The 25358-nt window shown below is 44.1% G+C and overlaps 1 protein-coding gene across 1 annotated transcript in view; it reads right to left on the bottom strand.

Moving 5' to 3' along the window:
• Nucleotides 1–23486, bottom strand: part of SYNGR3 (synaptogyrin 3) — a 78625-nt gene extending 55139 nt beyond the window's left edge. Inside the window, exon 1 of the mRNA XM_068244344.1 lies at nucleotides 23189–23486. Coding sequence (XP_068100445.1) covers nucleotides 23189–23290 — 102 coding nt within the window. The 5' untranslated portion in view covers nucleotides 23291–23486. The remainder of the gene's footprint in view (nucleotides 1–23188) is intronic.
• Nucleotides 23487–25358: the final 1872 nt, after the last annotated feature.

Raw genomic sequence — 25358 nt, forward strand, 5'->3', positions numbered from 1 at the left:
AGTGAAAATAAACCGTTGAGCTAAACAATTTTATTTATCCTCCTACTCCTACAAATGACTTCTTTAGATATCCCATGGTTTTATTTTATATTTAATATTTACAAAGTAAGAGGAATGTTTTGTTGCCTCTGCTCAGTAGCAGCCTAATAAGTGTCCCATAGTAAGAAAAAGGTCAATAGTTCATGTATTATCTCTCCCTGCCCTCAGAAGTTGTATTCTGCCAGGAAAACATTTATGGCTGTAATTAGCTTATCAGTGATATTTACAATATTCCCGACAAAGTAGGACAAGACAGAAGTTGTCTAAAAATTAACTATTTCAGGCAGTAAAATAAAACAAATATAACAGCCTGGTTATTAATATGTTTTGTCCTGTACATACACATGTTTATCTCATCATATCACATACCGCCTTGGGTACACTTTAAGGGACAATCCAACACACAGAGAACATACAAACTCCATGCACATGGTGTCCTGGGTGAGAGCTGAACCTGGAACTGTAGCTCTGCAAGGCAAGAGTGTAAACTACGGTATTTAAAAAGGCCCTGTAGTGACATATAGTAGAATGCAGTCAAGTATTCAGGATACTCACTTTTATGGTAACTTTCCCATTGACAGCATCAGAAACACTTTCTACAGAATATTTATCTATTGCTGTGTTTTGAATGTGCCTACCCAGTGATGGTTAGCCGAGGTTGATTAGCTATGCGGAATTCCGTCTCCTCATGGGGGTTTCTCAGTTATTTCTTTTTTCTCAAAAGAACGTACTGAACTGTAGCCGCTCAGTCCTACTGCCACAATAGTGTGCAAACTAGTAGGGAAGCTGACTGACATCTCCCATGAGTAGATGGACTTGTCCAAAATCTCCCAGATCTGTGAGCTTTTTACTACCAGCTGTGACAGCAACTAGGAAAAAAGTAATTTACAGTGTATTTTACTCTAGGAGAAATGTGCATTTTATATGCGTGTATTTTAACTGTTACAATTTTTCGCAATAGTGGTCCCTTAAACAGATAAACAGTTTTTCTTTCTGTACACAACACTATGAGGGGATCCCCTCTGTGTGACAGAAGGTGAAATCTTATTGACTGCTACATGGAATCCACAAAGTTGTTTGTTTCAGCTTGGGTATGTCAATACTGACTTTTTTTTTTGCAATACTTGTCAGTACGGGTTGCCTAGGCAGTTAATTGTCAAACAGTCTCTAGAGGCTGCAGTCTTTGTACTTAGCCTGAGGCGTCACACGCAAGCAATCTGCGCACACAGGAATTAGGGAACAGGCACATCCAATGCTGCAAAATCTTTATTTGTTGTCTTGTAACAGTACCCATACATCGGGCAATGTATGGGCAGATCGACCAAGAGGCAGATCTCTCTCTGATCAAATCTGATTATAGAGAGATCTATCAGCTGTCCATACACCACAGGCCGATTCCCAATCAATTTTAGCATGGAATCTCTCAGAAATCAGCCTTGTGACATCACATCCACCATCTCATGGTTGCGGGCGTTAACGTGGGCATGTGTGACATCTCACACACACACCCACGTTACGCCGGCAACCATACGTGGCGCATAAATGTGGATTGTGGACATAGCTCGGAGCCAGAAGGGGACAGGTAAAGTGTATTGCATGGTGGGGGGAGGGGGATAGTTGACATTAGGGGGGACAGTGTCACCAGGGTTTTCATTGTGTTTGTTGCTTGCCCCGATATCGCTCACTGTTACCGCCACGCAAAGGATCAACCACGATGGCCCAACATCTTGCTGCATGTCTGATTGATATCTCCAAATCATTTCAGACATGCTCCTGGTGACACCGATTTCCATCCAATAATATATATCTAATCGGATGGTTGGTTGGCCGCCAAGTCAATAGAAGTATGGCCGCCTTAAATGTACCAACAGAAATTTAGCTGTTATTTTCTGTCACTGTCAAATAAGGTAACAAGATCTGCCTTGCACACATGCATGAGGACTGTCACCCGGCAGCAATTGGGATTCGACACCTCTGGCCACAGTGTGGGGCTGAGGCAGTACAGACACGTCGCTAGCGTTCTGTTGCTATGCAGTGGGAGGAGGACCAACGGGGCAGTGCACAAGGAAGGTCAGGGTGAATGGGGAGAGCAATGCCCTCAGCCAGTGCTTGGCTGAGTCAATCCGCCAGGTGGATTCCTTTCTGAGGTGCCGAGGGGGACATTGGTACTCATGCTAGATTCTTGGTAGGGGTGGCACCTATCGGCTTCCTCGACCAAGAACTATCTAGCATGTTTGTTAAGCTAAAGCCTCATCTACACGGTACAATTTTCCATCAGATTGGATCAATTTTTTTTTTTCAATAGATTTGGGGTACTTATCAAATAAAAACCTATTGCAAAACTGATCTGAAACAATTTGGACGTCTACACACGATGCAATTTCGTATTAGATCTAATAGATCCGTCTATCTCATGTAAAACTGTACCGTGTAGATGAGGCTTTACATGTCTGTAGGTGCAACCAACCTTCCCAAGACCCCAAAAGGAATATTCACATTGGATTTCCAGTGGCTAAGCCCTATTACATTCCCCACAGTAAAGTACTAAAGGAGACTCCTAGGTCATCTAGGTCAAGCATAACCCAGCTGTTTTCTTTTTTATGTGATTTTTATCTCCCAAGCAGACTCATTTCTAGGCAAATAAACAACAACAAGCACAACATCACATGATTGTCACTTACTCCCAAACACATGACCCATTATGTCCAGCTGACCGTATATACAAAGTCATGCTATGTAGGTTAATGCTTTAGGTTTCAGCTAACAGCTGGGAAATAAGTTATGAAAGTAGCAGTGTAGTTAAGTGTAGTTAAAATAACTTCAAATGACTCCCTGATCAATAATGCAATGGACTGATGATATTTATTTTATATCATTTTTAAGATACAGGCATGTAACCAAAGGCTGTAACATTGTTTGTATACTGATAGTGAAAAGGCTGCAATCTATGCAGATCTCTACTTTACTAATATGCATTTAAGCTTTCCCTACTGCTGATCGGAGAGAGATCTGTTGGCCGCCATAAACCGAAGGCCGATTCCCAATCGATTTCAGCATGAAATGTTTTGGCCATTGGCTTCCTGACACCGACTTGTCATCTCGCCACCCCCAGGTCACGTCCTCCCTAATGTATATGTGACCCTTCCCCCCCCCCCCCCCCCCCCGCATTAATACCTTACCTTTCCGCTGTCTGCTGCTGTGTCTAGACTCCTCTTCCACATTCGCACACTCCAAGTGGTTGCCAGCGAACCGCACGCGAGGCGTGTGTGTGATGTCACACAGGCGCCTTGTGTGCAATGAACCGGCAACCACATTGGCCGTGAATCCGGAAGAGCAGTGAAGACACAGCAGCAGACAGCGGAAAGGTAAAGTATTAATGCGGGGGGGGGGGGGGAAGGGGGGGAGGGGTCACATGAACATTAGGGGGGGCAGTGGATGGAGGCTTCCGTCATGTTCGGCGTTTGCGATTATCACCCTCATTACCGCCGCACACCTGATCGAGCATGTTGGCCTGATAATTTCCAGCATGTCTGATGGATACATGTGAACCAATTTCGGCCCGAAATTGGTTGCATTGAGGATCGGGCATGCTTTTGGCGGAACTGGTTTTCATCCGATTTGATAATAATTATTGAATCCAATCGGCCACCAAATCTACAAATTTATGGCCACCTTAACTCTCACTTTTGTTATGTAAACATTGGCAGAGATAAGCTTGAGTTTTAAAGTTGAAAGAAATAAAATCAATAATACAGGTATACTGCATTATTGATAGTTTTATTTTAAGCACAAACCAAAATAGAAGGAAAAAAAAGGAATTCCGCTACAAATGCCAAATAAAGAAATGTACCGATAGTCACTCACTGAGCACTTTGTTAGGAACAACACCTGCTAAGTCATGCTATTTGGACACTTATGTGGCAGCCTTATGTACAGCACATATACTGTACATACAAGATGTAAACTCGTCCCAGGGTGGGCTATGGATAGATAAGGAGAACTAACAGAAATGTTTGTAGTGGACCTGAAGAAGCCAAAAAGCCACCTACTGCAAAATGACTGTAATGTCCAATGTTTAAGGTAAAATTGTGCTCCTAAATAACTTTGTTGTGGCGTCGTAGTGGATAGCACTCTTGCCTTGCAGCGCTGGATGCCCAGTTTAAATATGGGTTGTGACACTATCTGCATGGTCTTTGTATGTTCTACCCATCTCTGTATGGGTTTCCTCCCACATCACAAAAACAAAAAGAGAAGTTAATTGGTAACCCCCCCCCCCCCCCCCCACCGGTGCCGTGTGCTTTCCGTGTCCGTCACTGACTCCAGGTTCCGTTCGGATACACACTCCCCACGTGGTTGCGTATACATGGGTGCATGTGTGACGGAGCCTGGAGCCAGGTAAAGTATAGTACACCGGGGGAGAGGGGGGAATATTTTACATTAGAGGTTCCGTCGCGTTTGTCACTCATCCGGATATCGAATGCCGCACGCCGCGAACCTGATCAAGCAAGTCGGACCTACATCTTGCAGCATGTCCGATCGATACAGGAAACCAATTTTGGAGCGAAATTGGTTGCATCGTCGACCGAGCGTGCTCTGGGCAGCACCAATTTTCATCCGATCTGATTAGAATAATCGAATTGGATGGTTGATCGGCCGCCAAGTCGCCTGATATATGGCTACCTTAATGGTGTATGGGAGGCACAAGAATATCCATGCAGCAAACTGTCTTCTCTTTGTGTTATAACCTCTACCCAGCTGCTAAAAATAGCTGACTTCATTGAAATAAAACCCGCCAGAGGTGCACGCGATCCGTGCTAAATATACATCAAATGAAAGGCAGAGAAAAAAAAACATCGCTCCTGCTATATCAGGTAATAAAGCATCTGGCGTCTCTTCCTATTGTAGGATGTGATCATCGCACCCATCCATCTCTCCGGCTGTATCATGTGCCTTTACCCAGCACTAGTCCACCAATCACAGCGCAGCTCCACTGACACTGTCGATGTCACGCTGGTCCTCTGCAAGCCCTGATGCTGTTTCCAGGAAGAGTGGACTCTATTGTCTGATAGAGAAGCCCCTCCTCTCCAATACATCAATACAGCCTTATAAATGACACTGAGGCAGAGAGTGGATTTTATATCGCAACATCTGGCCTCTATTTCCATTTCATTAAGCGCTCCGTACAATGCAGCTCCTGAACAGGTCGTCTCACTAATGTGCAAACGCCAAGGAAAATCGCTCTCCTTAAAATAGATAAGAAAATGGCATTTTTATCTTACGGGATACAGGATCGTACCACACAGAGAGGTATGGTTATTGGCCAAGTCCTTTTGCATTGCTGATGACATTGGAATGACCTTGTAAAATGTAAAGGCTCATACTGACACTCAATGCATGTCACCCCAAACAATCGTAAGTAATCGTTTAGGGTGAAGGTTAGTAATGATTACTGTACAGATATACTGCTTGGCTATCTGCTGAGCAGTCTGTCTCTGGAAAGGGGAGGGCAGATCGGAAATCCCCCCACTTCATTGTTCTTTTCAAAGTCAGGGGTGACGCATGCGCAATACGGATGTGCTCGACTGTGGAAGTACTTGGGATGAGATTATTTCTGAAGGCTTACAGATGTTATTCAACCTAGCAGGTCGAAGAAGTTTGACGGAGGACAGCACAGAAATGACAGCCAGCATGGAGGAACGGGAAGGTTCTATAATATTCAGCGCCTTCCCTCTCCTTAGGTAAGTATCTAGCCTGAGGCTGGCTTCACAATGCGGATTGGCTGTAGAGGTGCGGCCTGGGCGCTCACTTCTTGTGGCTGAAACGATCACGTGCGCATAAACCTATTGCTAAAATACGCTTCTGCGCATGCGTGACACGTAAAACTTGCAGCGGTCGTTTTAAAACGCACGTCGCCATAGATTTACTTGACATCGACTCCGCTGTACGTCGCTGCAGAGCCACACGGTAATGTAGATTTGCCTTTGCATCAAGGATGCAGCGAAAACATCACTTCCGTCGCATTGCGCCGAATTCCGTCAGTATGAAAAGCCCCATAGACTTTCATTGCCCTGCGGTAGGCTGCGGTGAAAATACCCGCACTGCGCCAGTGTGAAAGGGCAGTGAAATGAAATGATTTATGCTTTAAAATGGACCTGAACTCCAACCAAATCTATGTAGTATAAGGGTAAATTAAGTGAATATATTGAATGGATAATTTATGCAGTTACCTTATATTACATAGAAATGGTAAGATTGGATGAAAAAGATTGTATCATTAGTGGCTACCTGCAGTCGATGTCAGTCAGGGTCTACTGTGCATGTGCAGACCTCCCGCGCATGCGCAGTAGACCCGGACTGAGGTCACTGAGCCTGTTACCTGGGCTTATCGTGGCTGAACGGCAGACCACGGGAGGACGGCGTGGGACTTAGACATGTTTATGGGGCAGGAGGAAGCCCCGGATAAGTATCAGACCTTGAGCATTCTTCGTCTCTGAGCCTCTTTAAAGGTTATTATGCTATTGCTTATCTCTTTGAGCAGAGAGGAAGCTCTTAGTTCAGATCTGCTTTAAGCCTGCAAAAGCCCATTCAGAAAACATAAAGCAGAGAAGAAAATCTTTCTTAGCAGTGATAATTGAATTTATCTCACTGTTATAATGGGTACTTTCCAACAGACGCGGCATAAACTGGTCCAGCCACAGAGCACTCTTTAAAAATGCAGTCCTGGCACTAAGGGACCGCCCAATACAAAACTCCCGGCATAAAGCGAACTACGCAGCTACCGCTCACATTCTTTATGTGCTTGTCAGACTGTATCCACCTGTACAGGGAACAAGTGCTCCATCCAGTCCTGCTACTTTATACACGTGCCAATATAAGGTATATACAGGTCCTTCTCAAACAATTTGCATATTGTGATAAAGTTCATTATTTTCTGTAATGTACTGATAAACATTAGACTTTCCTATATTTTAGATTCATTACACACAACTGAAGTAGTTCAAGACTTTTATTGTTTTAATATTTTTATTATTATTATTTAGTATTTATATAGCGCCGACATCTTACGCAGCGCTGTACAGTATATGTATATTATATTGTCCCTAACTGTCCCTCAAAGGAGCTCACAATCGAATCCCTACTATTATCATATGTCTATGTATGTATTATGTAGTGTAAGTACTGTAGTCTAGGGCCAATTTTTTAGGGGTGAGCCAATTAACCTATCTGTATGTTTTTGGGATGTGGGAGGAAACCGGAGTACCCGGAGGAAACCCACGCAGACACGGGGAGAACATACAAACTCCTTGCAGATGGTGCCCTGGCTGGGATTCGAACCAGGGACCCAGCGCTGCAAGGCGAGAGCGCTAACCACTACGCCACCGTGCTGCTTTGGCATACAGCTCATGAAAACCCCAAATTCCTTTCTCAAAAAATTAACATATTTCATCCGACCAATACAAGAAAAGTGTTTTTAAAACAAAAAAAGTCAACCTTCAAATAATTATGTTCAGTTATGCACTTAATACTTGGTCGGGAATCCTTTTGCAGAAATGACTGCTTCAATGCGGCGTGGCATGGAGGCAATCAGCCTGTGGCACTGCTCAGGTGTTATGGAGGCTCAGGATGCTTCAAAAGCGGCCTTAAGCTCATCCAGAGTGTTGGGTCTTGTGTCTCTCAACTCTCTCTTCACAATATCCCACAGATTCTCTATGTGGTTCAGGTCAGGAGAGTTGGCAGGCCAATTGAGCACAGTAATACCATGGTCAGTAAACAATTTACCAGTGGTTTTGGCACTGTGAGCAGGTGCCAGGTCATGCTGAAAAATGAAATCTTCATCTCCATAAAGCTTTTCAGCAGATGGAAGCATGAAATGCTCCAAAATCTCCTGATAGCTAGCTGCATTGACCCTGCCCTTGATAAAACACAGTGGACCAACACCAGCAGCTGACATGGCACCCCAGACCATCACTGACTGTGGGTACTTGACACTGAACTTCAGGCATTTTGGCATTTCCCTCTCCCCAGTCTTCCTCCAGATTCTGGCACCTTGATTTCCGAATGACATGCAAAAGTTGCTTTCATCCGAAAAAAGTACTTTAGACCACTGAGCAACAGTCCAGTGCTGCTTCTCTGTAGCCCAGGTCAGGCGTTTCTGTTTCTGGTTTAAAAGTGGCTTGACCTGGGGAATGTGGCACCTGTAGCCCATTTCCTGCACACGCCTGTACATGGTGGCTCTGGATGTTTCTAGTCCAGACTCAGTCCACTGCTTCCGCAGGTCCCCCAAGGTCTGGAATCGGTCCTTCTCCACAATCTTCCTCAGGGTCCAGTGACCTCTTCTCGTTGTGCAGCGTTTTCTGCCACACTTTTTCCTTCCCACTGAGGTGCCTTGATACAGCACTCTGGGAACAGCCTATTCATTCAGAAATTTCTTTCTGTGTCTTACCCTCTTCCTTGAGGGTGTCAATGATGGCCTTCTGGACAGCAGTCAGGTCGGCAGTCTTACCCATGATTGCGGTTTTGAGTAATGAACCAGGCTGGAAGTTTTTAAAAGCCTCAGGAATCTTTTGCAGGTGTTTAGAGTTAATTAGTTGATTCAGATGATTAGGTTAATAGCTCGTTTAGAGAACCTTTTCATGATATGCTAATTTTTTTAGATAGGAATTTTGGGTTTTCATGAGCTGTATGGCAAAATCAGCAATATTAAAACAATAAAAGGCTTGCACTACTTCAGTTGTGTGTAATGAATCTAAAATATATGAAAGTCTAATGTTTATCAGTACATTACAGAAAACAATTAACTTTATCACAATATGCTAATTTTTTGAGAAGGACCTGTATAACTTATCTGATGGAAAAGCACATTCCAAACAAATATCTTAGCAGCGCTCAGCATATCTGATTGGCAATTTTCTGTAGATTCCCCTCTTTACTAACGATTGTGCTTTTTGTTTTGTTTTGTTTTTTTCTATTCATTTAGCCTAAAAAAAAAAATCGACAGACAACTTAGGAAAATCCCTATTCATAAAATACCGGTAACCAATTAAAGCACTAGTTCATCATTGTGGATTTTCACAATTAGTACGCATAAGCAACGGACTAGGGTACTGCCTGCACAATTTTCATATTTGATGCAGCTTTTCCACAGAAATTCTCTTTGGAAATGCCAGCCACATGACCCAGAGATCTGTGCACAGAGAACTTTCCAGAACGGTAGGAGTTTTTTTCCTCTCCAGAGTCATCACCTGACTGCAACTACTTCCCTCCTCTGATCCCTCCTGTGGAACACATGGTGGAGGTAGGCAGGGTGAGCTCTGTGCTCTGAGGGTCCTTCCTCCGAACATGACTACCTCATGTGAGTGATTCCTGAGTAGGGGGAGGGAACTGGACAGCTCAAGGTGGCATATTCCCAAAAGTGTAATGGCAATTTTACCAGTATTTAAACCAGCATATACTGCGCGAATAGTGCAACTCATATTCAATACATATCTCAGGAATTGCTAGTATAACTCGTGCTTCGCCATTTTCCATTTTAACCAGCAGTTTGTGAATATGCCCCAAGGACAGGTACAGCAGATAATACATTCAGATAACGTTAAGGTTTGTAGACACGCCTGACTAAAGTCGGCTGAGGTGACCAATAACAACCACCTCAACTGATAATCAGGCGTGTACAGCGGCCCCTTACCCCCAGGTGATCCGCCCGGTGGATCAACTCACCCCCCAGCAACGGACCGTTGTCCACGGCGCTCCCCCGCCTGGCGCGAGACATCACGCATGCACCGCTCCATCGTCCCTTGGCCCCTCCGCATAGCAACAGAGCGCGTTGTCAGCTACACAGCTGAGAGGCATCTGTGCAGCCCAGCAATGTTGCACAAGGGGATCGGGCCCAGATCCCCGACAGGGGACTTCCATCAAACGTGTGTATGCACCTTTAGATTTATAGAGAATTCCTGATGTTGTTATACTAGCAATCTTAGTCTTCATAATACAGATAAGAAAGAACCATCCAAAGCCTGAATCATACAGGCCCATTTCTCTCATGAACACCAGCTTTAAAATGACTGCCAAAAGGCTCTCTAATGGTGCCCATACGTGGTACAATTTCCATTTCTATGTAATATAACGGAACTGCCTAAATTATCCTTTCAGTATATTTACTTAATTTACCCTTATACTTCATAGAAATGGTTAGATTGGATGAAAAAATTGTACCATGCATGGGCACCTCAAGACTGTGCACAATTGCACCGATCCTGATCAAACAGCTTTCACTCCAGCCAAGTCAACAGTGATCAATGATTGGAATAGTTTCTCTGAGGCTAGTTTCACACTGGGGCATTGCAAAGCATGGCGTTACAATCTACATATTACATAGCCAAAAGTAGCATTCGCAGTGGCATGCAAAATAGCACAAGCAAAGACCATTGTGCACCTCAACTGACAAAGATTGAGCACCTCAATGTGTATTGCATGTTCTGCGTTGTAACAACAGAATGAATTGCATTATATTGCAACTGTTGAAGGGTGAACTGTTCATAGGCTTTTCATCGGTGTGATTCAATGCCTACAAACAGTTCACCCATCAACATTACAGTGCGCAAAACAGCGTCTGTTAAAGTATACGCGAGGTGACATGTGACATGATGAGATAGACATGTGTATGTACAGTACCTAGCACTCAAATAACTATGCTGCGTTCCTTTTTTTCTTTCTCTGCCTGAAAGAGTTATACATCAGCTATATGTAAGTGGCACTTCATGTCTGAGTCAGGACTGGGTCAGACTACAGTGTGACCCTCACTGATAAGAAATTACAACTATAAAACACTTTCCTAGCAGAAAAAGGCTTCTGAGAGCTGGAAGGAGATAAAAAGGGTCAATAGTTCATAGATTTTAGCTCTAGCATACTTCAATGAATGTGTCATTGAGCAAAAACAATAAAACAGTAAAAACTTAAAAAGTAGATTTAAATATAAAATAAAACGGTGGAATATCTTAAAAAGTCATTTTTAGGAGAAGGAGGATGGATACAATTGTTTATTTCATTCGTTAATTTTCACCTCGGGTGTCCTTTAAAACTCAATGCAAAGTGTCAATGTAAAAGTACCCTTCATTTTCAGTTACTTCGGGACAACTCAGAGAACAAGGCTCTCTTGTTGAACACAGCTAAAGCTTTTAAGAGTATCGAATAGGGTTATCTGCGGACAGCTCTTTTATAGGTGGGATTAGATCCACATTTTATTAATAGGTTGCCATGGCATATTACAAATCTACAGCCACGATTAGGGTAAATGGGTCTCTTTTATTCTATCCAGTGTTGTGTTGAGGGGGGGGGGGGGAACTAAGTTGCCCCATCTGAAAAATCCCAAAATATCATGCAAAACAGAAGTTTGCCTTTTTAAAACAGAAGGTTTACGTGATTATTCAGGTTGGAGTGAGCTCTGAGGTGTCCCACAATGCATCACTGCTGAATATGCAAATCATCTCTTTGTTGTTACCGATACCTAAACACACCTCCAGAACCGCTGGAATGCCTGGTAAGGAACTCTACCCTGGTCATCCGATTTAAATATGGCTCTAGTGAGGAAAAACTGCTTTGTGCCATTGGGTGTTTTCTAGGTTCTAGGTGTCTTCTGGGCTCCCACTCTCTTTCGTTGTCAATGAGATGCAAATAAGTCTGAGTCGATGCTGATTTTATGCAAATTTTAATTAAAATGTATGCAGCTTCAAAATAAAATAGAAAAGAGCATTTGATTGGCTCAGTTTCAAGCTGCATACAGTTTCCATAAAATTTGTATCGCCTCACAATAATTTGGCCATCTCAAATCATGAGCAGGGTGGAGTGGATTTCTCAATTCCGTGGGCTGGATTTGGTGTTTTGAATGGACAGCTTGGCTGATAACATCGGCGGGAAGTTTACATCAGCGGATCAAGCTGCTACAATGCACCCCAAAAATGGATTCCTCCCCCCAAAAACACACCAGACATGTTCAACAGAGCTGAAGTTTTTTATATTTGATGTTTATGATGATGCCTATAGCTGCAAGCAGGGAGCGTAGCAGTAACCATAGCAGCCGCTATGGGGCCCAGGAGTAGAGGGGGCCCAGCGGGTACTTTATGGGGTTGATTCCCTTTAACAAATAGCATGTCTTATCGGAGTTAACACGCCTTATGAGAGCTAGCGTGCCTTATCAGAGTATCAAAGCGAGCGCTACCAACTTATGCCTGCTAATTGGCAATGACAAGAGCTCCACTCGCCCTGCTCTGAGCCCCTGTGGGTCCAAGCATTTTAAAGGACATTATCCCTGCACTTTGATTGGCCCAATAGGCTGCCTGTCACTTGACTGGAAACTTGACAGGCAACCTATTGGGCCAATCAAAGTGCGGGGATAATGTCCTTTAAAGTGATTGGACCCGCAGGCGTTCAGGGCAGGGCGAGTGGAGCTCTCATCATTGCCAATTAGCAGGCATAGGTTCGTAACGCTCACTATGATACTCTGATAAGGCTTGTTAACTGTGATAAGGCATGTTAACTCTGATAAGAGGTGTTAACTCTGATAAGGCACGCTATTTGTTATAGTGAATCAACCCCTATGTGTTCACCATTAACTTTCTTCTGTTTCTCCACCCTCTGACTGTGTCTCAGTGCCCATGATCTATGTGCAGTGGTGATTGCATGAGAATGGAAATTGCCCAATTAACTCATATCCATAGGGTAGGGGCAGGTGACATTGCTTAAGAGTGTCTACATCTGAGGGCCCCTATGAAAGTTTTGCTATGGGGCCCCATGATCTCTAGCTACGCCACTGGCTGCGTGCCTGTATTGCATTCTGTTTGTATTATTTCTTATAACACTAACCCTCCTACTGGTACACCTAACACTAACTATCCTACCGGTACATCTAACACTAACCTTCCTACTGAAAAGACTTCCTGCCAATATGCCTACCACAAACCCTCCTACTGGTACACCTAACACTAAACCTCCTACCGGTACATCTAACACTAACCTTCCTACGGAGAAGACTTCCTGCCGATATGCCTACCACTAACCCTCCTACTGGTACACCTAACACTAAACTTCCTACTGATACATCTAACACTAACCTTCCTACTGAGAAGACTTCCTGCCGATATGCCTAACACTAACCCTCCTACTGGTGCACCTAACACTAACCCTCCTACCGGTTCATCTAACACTAACCTTCCTACCAAGAAGACTTCCTGCCGATATGCTTACCACTAACCCTTCTACTGGTACACCTAACACTAACCCTCCTACCGGTACATCTAACACTAACCTTCCTACCGAGAAGACTTCCTGCCAATATGCCTAACACTAACCCTCCTACTGGTACATCTAACACTAACCTTCCTACCGAGAAGACTTCCTGCTGATATGCCTAACATTAGTTCTCCTACTGGTACACCTAACACTAACCCTCCTACTGGTACACCTAACACTAACTATCCTACCGGTACATCTAACACTAACCTTCCTACTGAAAAGACTTCCTGCCAATATGCCTACCACAAACCCTCCTACTGATACACCTAACACTAAACCTCCTACCGGTACATTTAACACTAACCTTCCTACGGAGAAGACTTCCTGCCGATATGCCTACCACTAACCCTCCTACTGGTACACCTAACACTAAACTTCCTACGGATACATCTAATACTAACCTTCCTACTGGGAAGACTTCCTGCCGATATGCCTAACACTAACCCTCCTACTGGTACACCTAACACTAACCCTCCTACCGGTACACCTAACACTAACCTTCCTACCGAGAAGACTTCCTGCCGATATACCTAACACTAACCCTCCTACTGGTACACCTAACACTAACCCTCCTACCGGTACATCCAACACTAACCCTCCTGCCGGTACATCTAACACTAACCTTCCTACCAAGAAGACTTCCTGCCGATATGCCTAACACTAACCCTCCTACTGGTACACCTAACACTAACCCTCCTACTGGTACACCTAACACTAACCCTCCTACCGGTTCATCTAACACTAACCTTCCTACCAAGAAGACTTCCTGCCGATATGTCTAACACTAACCCTCCTACTGGTACACCTAACACTAACCCTCCTACCGGTACACCTAACACTAACCTTCCTACCGAGAAGACTTCCTGCCGATATGCCTAACACTAACCCTCCTACGGGTACACCTAACACTAACCCTCCTACTGGTACACCTAACACTAACCCTCCTACTGGTACACCTAACACTAACCCTCCTACTGGTACACCTAACACTAACCATTCTACCGGTACATCCAACACTAACCTTCCTGCCGAGAAGACTTCCTGCCGATATGCCTAACACTAACCCTCCTACAGGTACACCTAACACTAACCCTCCTACTGGTACACTTAACACTAACCCTCCTACTGGTACACCTAACACTAACCATCCTACCGGTACATCTAACACTAACCTTCCTACCGAGAAGACTTCCTGCCGATATGCCTAACACTAACCCTCCTACAGGTACACCTAACACTAACCCTCCTACCGATACATCTAACACTAACCTTCCTACCAAGAAGACTTCCTGCCGATATGCCTACCACTAACCCTCCTGCTGATACACCTAACACTAACCCTCCTACCAGTACATCTAACACTAACCTTTATACTTGGCACTACTTACTGATGACTTATCACCGCACAGCTTCCCAGACACTTGCACAGTGCGCTGCAGCACTTGCCGATATCCCCGCACCAAAGCGAACTACAACAGCGCCCAATGCTGTGGTGCTGGAATGGATGGCTTTGCCTATGAGACCTTTTCAAAAAATCCAGCCCCCGATACCCTGCTGAGCACAAGCTGTCCAGCTGATGAGCGTTTATGGTTAATACCAGCCGTGTTCCTGCTTTAATATGGTATTGATCTGCTGGGAATAAATCATCCATTCACTACCCACTGGCACACAGTAAAACTGAAAGCAGCTGAGCTACTTTTATTAGAAGGGGAATTCCTCATATCTGGCAAATCTGGTTCCAAAGATAATTATTTCCTTGTTCGGGAAACCACCTGCCAGCAATCTGTCTTTACAAAGTGGCAGGATAAAGTTGTGGATATAATCTGGGCCATATGACACCAGTAACATTGTGGCAGAGACTAGTGATGTAGCGAACATCACATTTTCTGTATGTGAACGTGAACTTGCTGCAAATGTTTGTGAACCGGTCGTTTGCAGCGGGCTCCATAGACTTAAATGGCAGGCAAACGGCCGTCGACTTTAGCGGTTAATAACAAAGCCCCCAAACATGCTAGAAACATCAAATTTGCAGGGAATGTGGAAGAGGACAGTAGAACAAGAGGAAAAAAAGACCTTATAGTTTTTGAGAAAATCGGTGTTAAAATTAGAGGAAAAAACGAGTTACTGTGGTAAAATGACAGATAATTTATTAACCTCCTGGGCGTTTTGATTCCATGCGGCGCACGTCCGCCGAAAGGTTTTTTGACATTTTTTTTTCATGTAGCTAGCCTATCGCTATCTACATAATTCCCCCCTCCCTGCTCTCTCCCTCCCACCCTTCCGATCGCCGCCGGTGTGAATACCTATCAGGAAATCCCGTTCTGAACGGGATTTCCTGCAGGGCTTCCCCGTCACCATGGCGACGAACGGAATGACGTCACTGATGTCGTGACGTCACAGGGAGTCCCGAACCACCCCATAGCGCAGCCTGGCGGTGACTGGCCAGGCTGCGCAAGAAGTCTGCGGGGAGGCCCTGTATCGCGGCGAAGTGCTAGCTGCGTGTATAAAAAAAATTATGCAAATCGGCCCACCAGGGCCTGAGCAATCCACCGCGGCGTTACTGGACGAGCTGAGCTCGTCCGTAATGCCCAGGTGGTAACATGTATGGAAATTTATTTATTTTTATATATATGTTCAGAGTGTGGGAAATATAAAAAAAATATGATGTGGGGTCCCCCCTCTCGAGGCTTTTTTAACCCCTTGTTCCCCATGCAGTGGTCAAACCTCCCCCTTTCCCCCAGATTGAGGATCCCCATTTGTCTGTTAAGGAACCAATGGGGAGCCCTGGAGGGAAATTTAAAGATGTTTTTTTTTCTCTCAACTCAGTAGGCCTACTCACTCCTGCTCTCTGTTATGTCTTGTGCCCATGGGGCAAATACAGTATTTGAAGCAGTTGAAAGCAATGAAACTGTAGGCTGCACACCTGTTCAAACTTTCAACCAGTTTACATGAGCATTCTCAGTCACATTTTAATGATGTATAGAATGTGCATTGTTAAACCTTGCTAATCCGCATGAAACACAAAATATACATAAAATGTGTTGTCCGGAAAAATGCAGAACATTCTCAGGTGCAGATTTATCAAAGCAATTACAACAGGGTTTTTTTTCCCTACCTTTTTTGCTGTAATTACGATTGTAATCTGAAATTCTCTACTTACAAAAGAAGACTTTTGCACTAGTTTTGCATGAATTTCCTGAAAACTGGTAGAATATAGAGCAAAACTGTCATAGAAATAAGAAGTGGTTGATACCATTACTAAAACTCATGCACAGCTGCCAAACTAGGGGATGTACTGTCAGCTTGTGCTGTGTGTGTTATGTTATTCCCCACATGTCTGTCACATCACTTCCTTGTAAAGCTCAGACAGCAACTACACTGTGAGATAAGTTAATCCTACCCTAAAGCCTGGTACACACTTTCAATTATGATTGGCCAATCACTGACCAATTTTACCACTGCTATGTAATATGAGGATTTACCTACACAATCTACTCCTAGTATTCATACACAGAGAAGATAAATTGGTCAGTGACTGGCCAATCACATATGAAAGTGTGTACCAGGCTTAAAGCAAACCTGAGATGAAAATTAGATCTGTAAAAAAAGAAGGTAGACAATCGAGAGCCCCCAATCGTGTATTATTGATAATACAATGTATATATGGTATGTAGTGAATAATACTCACAAGTATGGGTTGCCAAGACCAGGCAACCACTCAAAAAGCAAGAGGGGAGATTGGGCCTGTCCCCACTCAGGCTAAGAAGTCGCTCTCTGTAGAGCAAGAAAGAAGGGTGGTCACACCCATCCACCAGGTGGATAATTATCACTTAGACAATACAATACAGAGGTGCCAACAGAGTAAAAGTATCAAGTTAAAATGGTATAAAATGAGGGGCAAGGGTGGACTTACCTCCCCGAAAAAAACACAACTATTGTATAAGATTAAGAAAAACTGTATTTATTCTTACTCTAAAAACAGTTTGCAATGCGTTTCATGGGTCTCAAGCTCACTTCCTCAGGCAAAAATACACAAGGAGCAACTTTCAAGTTGTGCACGCTAGTGAAGCGCCTTTGCGAAGAGGCGCTTCACTAGCATGCACAACCTGAAAGTTGCTCCTTGTGTATTTTTGCCTGAGGAAGCCTGAGTGCTCCCGAAGACTTTCGTAGCCTTCTTCGTGGCAGAGAAAGCAGTAATTGACCAAATTGGTTGAATACTGCTACCGGGGAGCCAGCCCTGGAACGGGGACCGAGAGAGGAGCGGGAAGACTCTATAGGACCCAGAGCCTTCCCTCTCCTTAGGTAAGAATCTGCTTCATTTTTTTTTTCAGCACTTCCCATTGACTTTAAGATGATCCTCAGATCATGTACTTCTATTACTGACTTTGGTTTGATCTAAGATGCAAGCTTATTTATATCTGCCAATGTTTATGTCACAAAAATGAGCCACAAGCAGCCTGTAATCATTATCCAGCTTTTGCAGATGACATCAGCGCATCAGTGGAGAAATGCTAATGAGTTACAATAATCATTTTAACCCTTCAGAAGCCAAATTGTAAAATGTAAAATACATGCATATAAATGTAAATTTCTGCCAGAGTAAAATGTACTATAAATTACTTTTTTCCTATGTCGCGGTCACTTACAGTAGGTAGTGAAAATCTTACAGATTTGTCAAGTTTTGGACTAGTCCATCTCCTTATGGGGATTATTAGTGTTTTCTTTATTTACAAAACCACTTAGTAAATGGTAGTTACTGAGTCTAACTTCCAAAATAGTGTGCAAGTGAGTAGGGAAGCTGACTGACATCTTTATATAGATCCTTTCCAGGAAAAACTTTATAAAGAATAAAGGTAATTCTGAGAATCCCCATGAGGAGATGGACTAGTCCAACATCTGTCAGATCTGTCAGCTTTTTACAACCTACTGTAGGACATGGGAAAAGGTAATTTATCGGGCAAATTACTCTGGGAGAACTGTACATTTTATGTACATGAATTTTAAATGTTGCTATTTTTCACAACAGTGGTCTTTTAAGAGGTTAAATGTAACAGTGGTACCTCATAGATGAAGATTACAAATCTGTGTATGTTGCTGGGGAAAAAGGGGGGGGGGGGAAGCCAACAAACAATAGAATAAGCAAGTTATGACCGAGGCAGGTAAAGCTACCTGCATGGACAAGGGCATCACACAGCCAGGCTTTACTCTCTTTCTAGTTCTCAGTGGTAGGACATCCCCTGGGCACTACCCCACTTAGCAGTGGCGTTTGCCCAGTTATCTAGAGCAGCAGAGAAGAAAATGACAAGTACAAATAGTGCTGATGCTGCAGCCTGCGGGTCAGTGCTGGAGAACTCGGAACAGTGTACTGCACCTGTTATTCTCACACAGGATTCTGCCACACAGCCCACAACACTGGAATCTAACTGTCAGGGTTCTGCATAAGCTCTGGAGACCTCAGCAGCAGTCCTGACTAGTGAGGCAGCAGAGGTTCAGTTAGGGCAGCAGGCAGCACCCCTTCACTGTGACTATTCTATAAACACTGAGGAGCATTTATTGTGAGCATCTGTACACCTGCTTAAACAGCCAACCATGTGTTAGCAGTGCAGAGCATAAAATCCTACAGATACAGGTTAGCAAGCTTCAGTTACTGTTCACATCAAATACCAGAATGGAGGGCAAAAGTGTCCTCAGCGATTTTTAACTGTGGCATGATTAATGGTGCCAGGTGCACTGGTTTATTCCTGTACACAACAGTCTCTATGTGAAAAACAAACAAAAAACAAAATCACATTTGATGAAACAAGTCAGATACAAATGGCCAGACTGCTTTGAGCTGACAGGAAGGCAACAGTAAAGGGCCCCGAACGCACTAACGTGCTTCTGTCTGCTTTCCAACAATGCATCAGTGTTATAAATGCTACAAAGAAGCTGTGCTGAGATGAAAAGCACATGAGAATGCACAACACATTGAACCACATTGGGTTCCACTTCTGCCAGCTAAGAACAGAAAGCTGAGGACGCTGTGCGCACAACTGGACAGATGAAGACTGGAAATACATAGTCTTGATAATTCAAAAGCACATGAGCAAGTGTCTGCTGCTCCAGACCACCCACTTTCACCTCCCCTTGGGTGTTAAATGCACATTACTTCAGCAGCAGTTTGTATGTCTTGCGCAAAGTTGCGAAAGTAAAATTTACTTGGATGGTGCCCGACTCCTCTATCGTCTTGCTTATACAAATAAGTAGCAGTAGGGTATTGTACCGTGTTAGCCATCAGTAAAAGCAAAAAGTTTCAAATCAGGATGATGCAATTTATTGGCTAACTAAAAATGAATAAAAATAAGCAAGCTTTCGGCCTTGTAGCCTTCGTCGGGCTTATATCCTGGATATAAGCCCGACGAAGACTGCAAGACCGAAAGCTTGCTTATTTTTATTCATTTTTAGTTAGCCAATAAATGGTATCATTCTGATTTAAAACTTCTTGCTTATACAAATTAGGATACATGACTGGATGACCAGCTCATGTGCCGAGAGCACTTTCAGATACAGCCACTGCGTGATCTACAGAAGGGTGAGTAAGCAAGCCCTCCAGCTGCTATATGAAGGGCCAAGCATACATCTAGCTTCTTGCACTGTCATGATAAACCTCGAGTTCTGCTAAGGCACATAGGTGATACGGTCAAAGCTTTGCATCGATAGCATGAATCAATGGAGCCATCCTAAAGGTGTGTACTGTCAACCCCTGGCATAGGAACTCGACCCCTCGGGCAAAAGTTCAAAGTAGAGTTTTGTAGTCTAGCGACACATACTGTTGCTATGGAGCGGGGGGAGGAATAATGCACAACACACAACAGAGTGGGTGGGGTAAGTAGGGGAACAATGCCCTTGACCTTCAGTCGACTGAGATGTTCCAGCACTCTTGACCTCTATGTCAGAATAGCAAGAGTAAGAGCCGCAAACCTTTCCAAAGGTACTGGACCAGTGTAGTAGCAAATCAAACAATCCAGAAGATCCACACATTCAAATGAAGAGTAAAGCTTGGTTGATTCACATGTCGGTTTTGCGAATGGACTTTTGTCACGACGTGAATAAACCAAGCTTTATTCTTCAGCTGAGTGTGTAGGCCTTCTGGATTGTTTGACCTCTATGTGACGCACAGGGAGGGCGGGGTGTGGTGGTGGTGGGGGGATTGGGGGCTGCCATACACATGCTTGATTCTTGGTCGAGAACCATATAGCATGTGAACAAGGCTTGACTTGTGCCAGCAGTGCAGGCCTGTCATGGTTTGGGATGTGTTGAAAGTGGAACAGGACATTTGTAGCGTGATTGTACAACTGACAAATTCTGCAGAAATTGCATGAAGTAATCATGTGACCATGAAGCGGAATAAGGAATGTTACCAGCATCTATAACTGAGGCTATTCTGAGGGCAAATGGATGTGCAGCTAAGTATGAGTACAGTGTTTCTAATAAAGTGCTCAGCGATTGTGTGAGCATGTTCTGGCACATGACAACAATGGGCAGCTGTGGTGTTTCACATCTCTTCAATGAAGTAAAATTGGCAATGCGTTATTACTGGATTACTGATCAGGGGTCACTTTGGGGTCAATATATAATATTCATAGCTGCTCTCGTTAAAGGACAACTGAAAGGAGAGGAATATGGAGGCTGCCATATTTATTTATTTTTAATACATACCAGTTGCCTGGCAGCCCTGCTGGTAAATTTGGCTGCAGTAGTGTTTGAATAACACCAGAAAAAAAGCATTCAGCTAATCTTGTCAGAAAGTTAGCTTGCGTGGTTGCTCTGGGCATCGATAGAAAGTCCTTCACAAGGAACTAACATGGGGGATTCAGCCCAGCCATTCATTATTAGGGACTAGACATTATTCCCTACTGAAGAAAGGGCACTTGTACACTCAGCAGGGCTGATTTCATAGTTAGGAGTCTAACTGACTGCATTTATTTACAGGAAATGCCTGGCTACTTTCAGTATGTGCTGAATGTCATGCCGAAAATGAAAGCAAAGTCACAAGTCAAGCTAATGCAAATATTTCACACAAGTGAAGTTGAACTCTATAACAACTGCAGACTCAAATATATTATATATATCAATACAGTATATATAATCATTGTGACATCATTACTGTTCAGGCTTTCAAGGGGCGTGTCTTTCAAGGGGCATGTCTGAGACCATACCTGAGCCATTTGCAATAAGCTGCAGTCTCCTTGGCTGGCACAAGAACTACACCCAACCCTTGGTTATGTACAACCACCGCCATCCTTGGAATAGGTTTTATTGCCCCTTTAAAGCATATCCACGTTTAAAAGTTTCCATTTTTGCCTGGATACAAGCCTTAAAGTGTACAGTTCATACATTTACACTACTGGCAGCCATCAGGGCCTAGTGGCACAGGAAAGCACAGCATATTGCTAAGTCAGCCTCCTAGTTTTACAAACTATTCTGTGATGCTGATTTTGGTAGGAACTAAATAGCCATAACAGAAAGTATTGAATGCAAGCTGATCGCCCGGATTGTGGGTGAACCCGCTATATTATCTCCAATCTCTGAAAACCACTGAATCATACCAAATGCAATCTTGAATTCCTAATCAACTAATGGACTGTATTATCTGAAGAATCAACCCAACCAACAAAATGGCAGCCTTCACCACAGAAGGTAACAAACAGGTTTACCCCAGTCAGTTGTAATGAGGAGGCAAAACAGCCCACAGAGTCCCAGATTTCATTACATTTCATCTCTATTATCACTAATGTTCTGCTTAATAATGTACTGGAATAACAAAGACTTTATAGGAATAGCAACTTGTGCAGTGAGTGTAATATAAATGTGTGAGTGTGTGGTGAGTGTAATATAAATGTGTGTGTGTGTGTAATATAGTCATGTACGTAGTTAGTAGTGTAATATAAACGTTGTGTATGTGTTTGAGTCTGTATATGTGTGAGAGTGTGTGTGTGTGTATGAGTGTGTGTGTGTGTGTGTGTGTATGTGTATGTATGAGTGTGTATATGTGTGTGTGTGTGGTATGTATGGTGATGATAACACGTAGCATTGTGCGTGTGTGTATTCTCCATCCATACAGTGACAACCTTTGCATACAGAAGCCGTCTCCTCCCTTTTGGTGGGGGTCTCATCCCCTGTGAATGAGCCAATGAAAATGTTGATTTTTTTTACCTGGTTGCCATCAGCCTCTTTCATGCACAATCATCTTAGCCTTATTTTAGTATAACACAGAAATATTAAACCACCATCCATATGTGAAACAGACTAATGTGTGAAGCCCCCAGTAATGGCTATCTAGTGGCATTCACCAGCTGGATAAAGGTACCCAGATTACTGATTGGAGCCTAGGTGTATGTGTAGGCTTTAGTTATAGTATAATGCTTATGACATCCTAATAAAATGAATAATAATTATAATAGAGAGATGTGTGTATAGGTTTCATACTGACTGACACTAGGTGTTAAGCTGTATGGACCTTTAATAGATTACACATCATCACACACATATATTTGCACATACTTGATCCTGACACAAGATGTCCCCTATGTAATGTTGGCCCTGTGAGGACCTCTCATACCCTCATAGGCTATTTGCCTCCTTGATGCCCACATGACACATTCTAAGCCCAGCTTTGTGGCTGCTCTCCCTGGCATTGCCATGAAAGGCGAACCTATAGGGCAATCTCTTTATAAATAGCAACCAGCCTATTTATTAATATCGATTTCTCCAGCCCTACAGCCACAACACACAGCAGAGGTCCAACAAAATGCCAATAAAGAGAGCCCCCCTCCCCCAACAGCAGAGTGGCAGCCCCTGGCATGCATCAGTGAAGACTTACCCAGGATAATATCCTCAGGATGGTCTGGGGCTGCTTGAGGAATTCAATGGGGTCAAAACCCCCTCCTGCTCTTCCAGCTCCATATGAGGCTGCCCCGTCCATCTGTGCCGTGTTGGATGCCTTGGTGTGTGCCTATCAGGCTGCCCCTTGCCCTCTGTCAGGCTGCCCCTTGTCCTGTACAGTCCACCTGCCCTCTGTCAGTCTCCGCCGTCCTCTCCTGCCTGCTATCGGTCTGTGCTGCTCACTGTCTCTGTCTGTAGTGCTGAATGTAGTACAGCCTCATCTCAGGCTGCTCCTCCCTCAGCTCTCGTCCTCCTCTCTCCTTCACTCTCATTCTATGTCATTCTCTCCCCTCCTCTGCCTTTTCTTATCTCCCCCTCCCCTGTTCCCCACTCCTTATCTCCCTTTCACACCCTCCTGCTATCCTTCCCTCTCCCCCTCTTTTTTTTATGCTTTCCTTTGCCCCCCTTTCCCTCACACAGTAATATCAGGGTTAAGGTGGCTTTGAGGTGAATGAGGTATTCCCTGCATGGATGCTGCTTACAGAATATAGAATATGATGGGGCTATTGCTGGGAAGCTGAGACTGATGCAGCAATCTGATTAGGCAGCCTACAGCTCATCTTAAAGCAATGGATCACAGCTCACTGAGCTGCAGGAATTGGAGCTCAATTTAGACACCATGAGATATTTAGAAATATAACAGCTTTATTTTCTTCTTCTGCACCATCTTTATTTTTTTTTTTTATTTTTTTTGCCTCCCTCTTGCGTCCCCCAACTAACAAGTGACCACCCTCCCCTCTCACTTCATTCATTATTGCCACTCGAAAATTATTTTTCTCTCATCACGTCGTCTCTCTCCAAACATTATCCCCCCCCCCCCTTTCACGACTAACACTAACCTCCCCCCATCCCTAACACTAACCTCCCTCTCCACCCCTAACACTAACCTCCCTCTCCACCCCTAACACAAACCCCCCTCTCCACCCCTAACACTAACCTTCCTCTCCACCCCAACACTAACCTTCTCCACCCCTACCAAACCCCCCCCCCCCCTCTACACCCCTAACAATAACTTCCCTCTCCACCCCTAACACTAACCTCCCTCTCCACCCCTAACACTAACAACCCTCTCCACCCCTATAACTATCCCCCCTCTAAACCCCTAACACTAACACCACCTCTCCACCACTAACACCAACCCCCTCCACCCCTAACATTAAGCCCAGTGGTGTAGCTAAGGAGCTCTGGGCCCCGATGCAAGTTTTACATTGGGCCCCCCCAAGAACTATATACATAACAATCGACATGGCGCACTAAAACCTGCCAATGGCCACTATAGTGTCTGAGGTGCAAGAAAGGGATGGGGAACAGTTTGTTAATGATTCCTACTATTCAAAGTATCTATAGAAGTGATTATTATGAGCACAGGACCAATAAAGAGCTAATTCTGCAGTTGAGGGAGGGCCCCTCGGGGCCCCTCTGGCCAAAGGTCCCCAATGCAGTCGTAACCTCTGCACCCCATATTGCTACGCCCCTGCTTAACCCCCTCTCCACCCCTAACACTAATTTCCCACACAGCTCTGCCCCCCCCCCCCCCCCCCGCGATCATAGGTGCTGCTCCCCTCTAGTTATACCTCTACCCACCTCTCTTCCCCCTTGTGCTGGTCCCACATCTTCTTCCCAGGTGAGATAGCTTGGTAACACCAGGGCAGGGCAGCCTGAGCTACAATATATCCTAAATCCTCCCAGGTTCCCATTCCAACACCTTAAAGTATTGACAAACTGCCAATGCTCCAAGGGTGCCTTTCAACTGCTCCATGAAATACCACTCCATCAGCTTAAAATGTCCCCTGAGAGCCTGCCTGTCCTGCACTAACATGACAACAAGCATTTAAGAATGAACTGCTTCCAATTTTTTAAAAAAAGGGATTGGGTCCTTTTGTCTTTAGCCTTCAGCCCTGCGTGTTAAGTAGCCTAGGCATCTCACTCTTTATCATGAAAAGTGTCAGAGGGTTTGGTTCCAACCAAGCCAAAAACATTCTGGCTATTATTAGTATGATATGGTATATTATAGAGGGCCTGTTACTTGAATCTTTCTTAGAGACATAATTGAACCCACAAAAATCGCTGTTTTCGTATTGTCTTGGGATCTGATTGGCAAAACTGAT

The sequence above is a fragment of the Hyperolius riggenbachi genome, chromosome 7 (genome assembly GCF_040937935.1).
Source record: "Hyperolius riggenbachi isolate aHypRig1 chromosome 7, aHypRig1.pri, whole genome shotgun sequence".
NCBI classification, from domain to species: Eukaryota; Metazoa; Chordata; class Amphibia; order Anura; family Hyperoliidae; genus Hyperolius; species Hyperolius riggenbachi.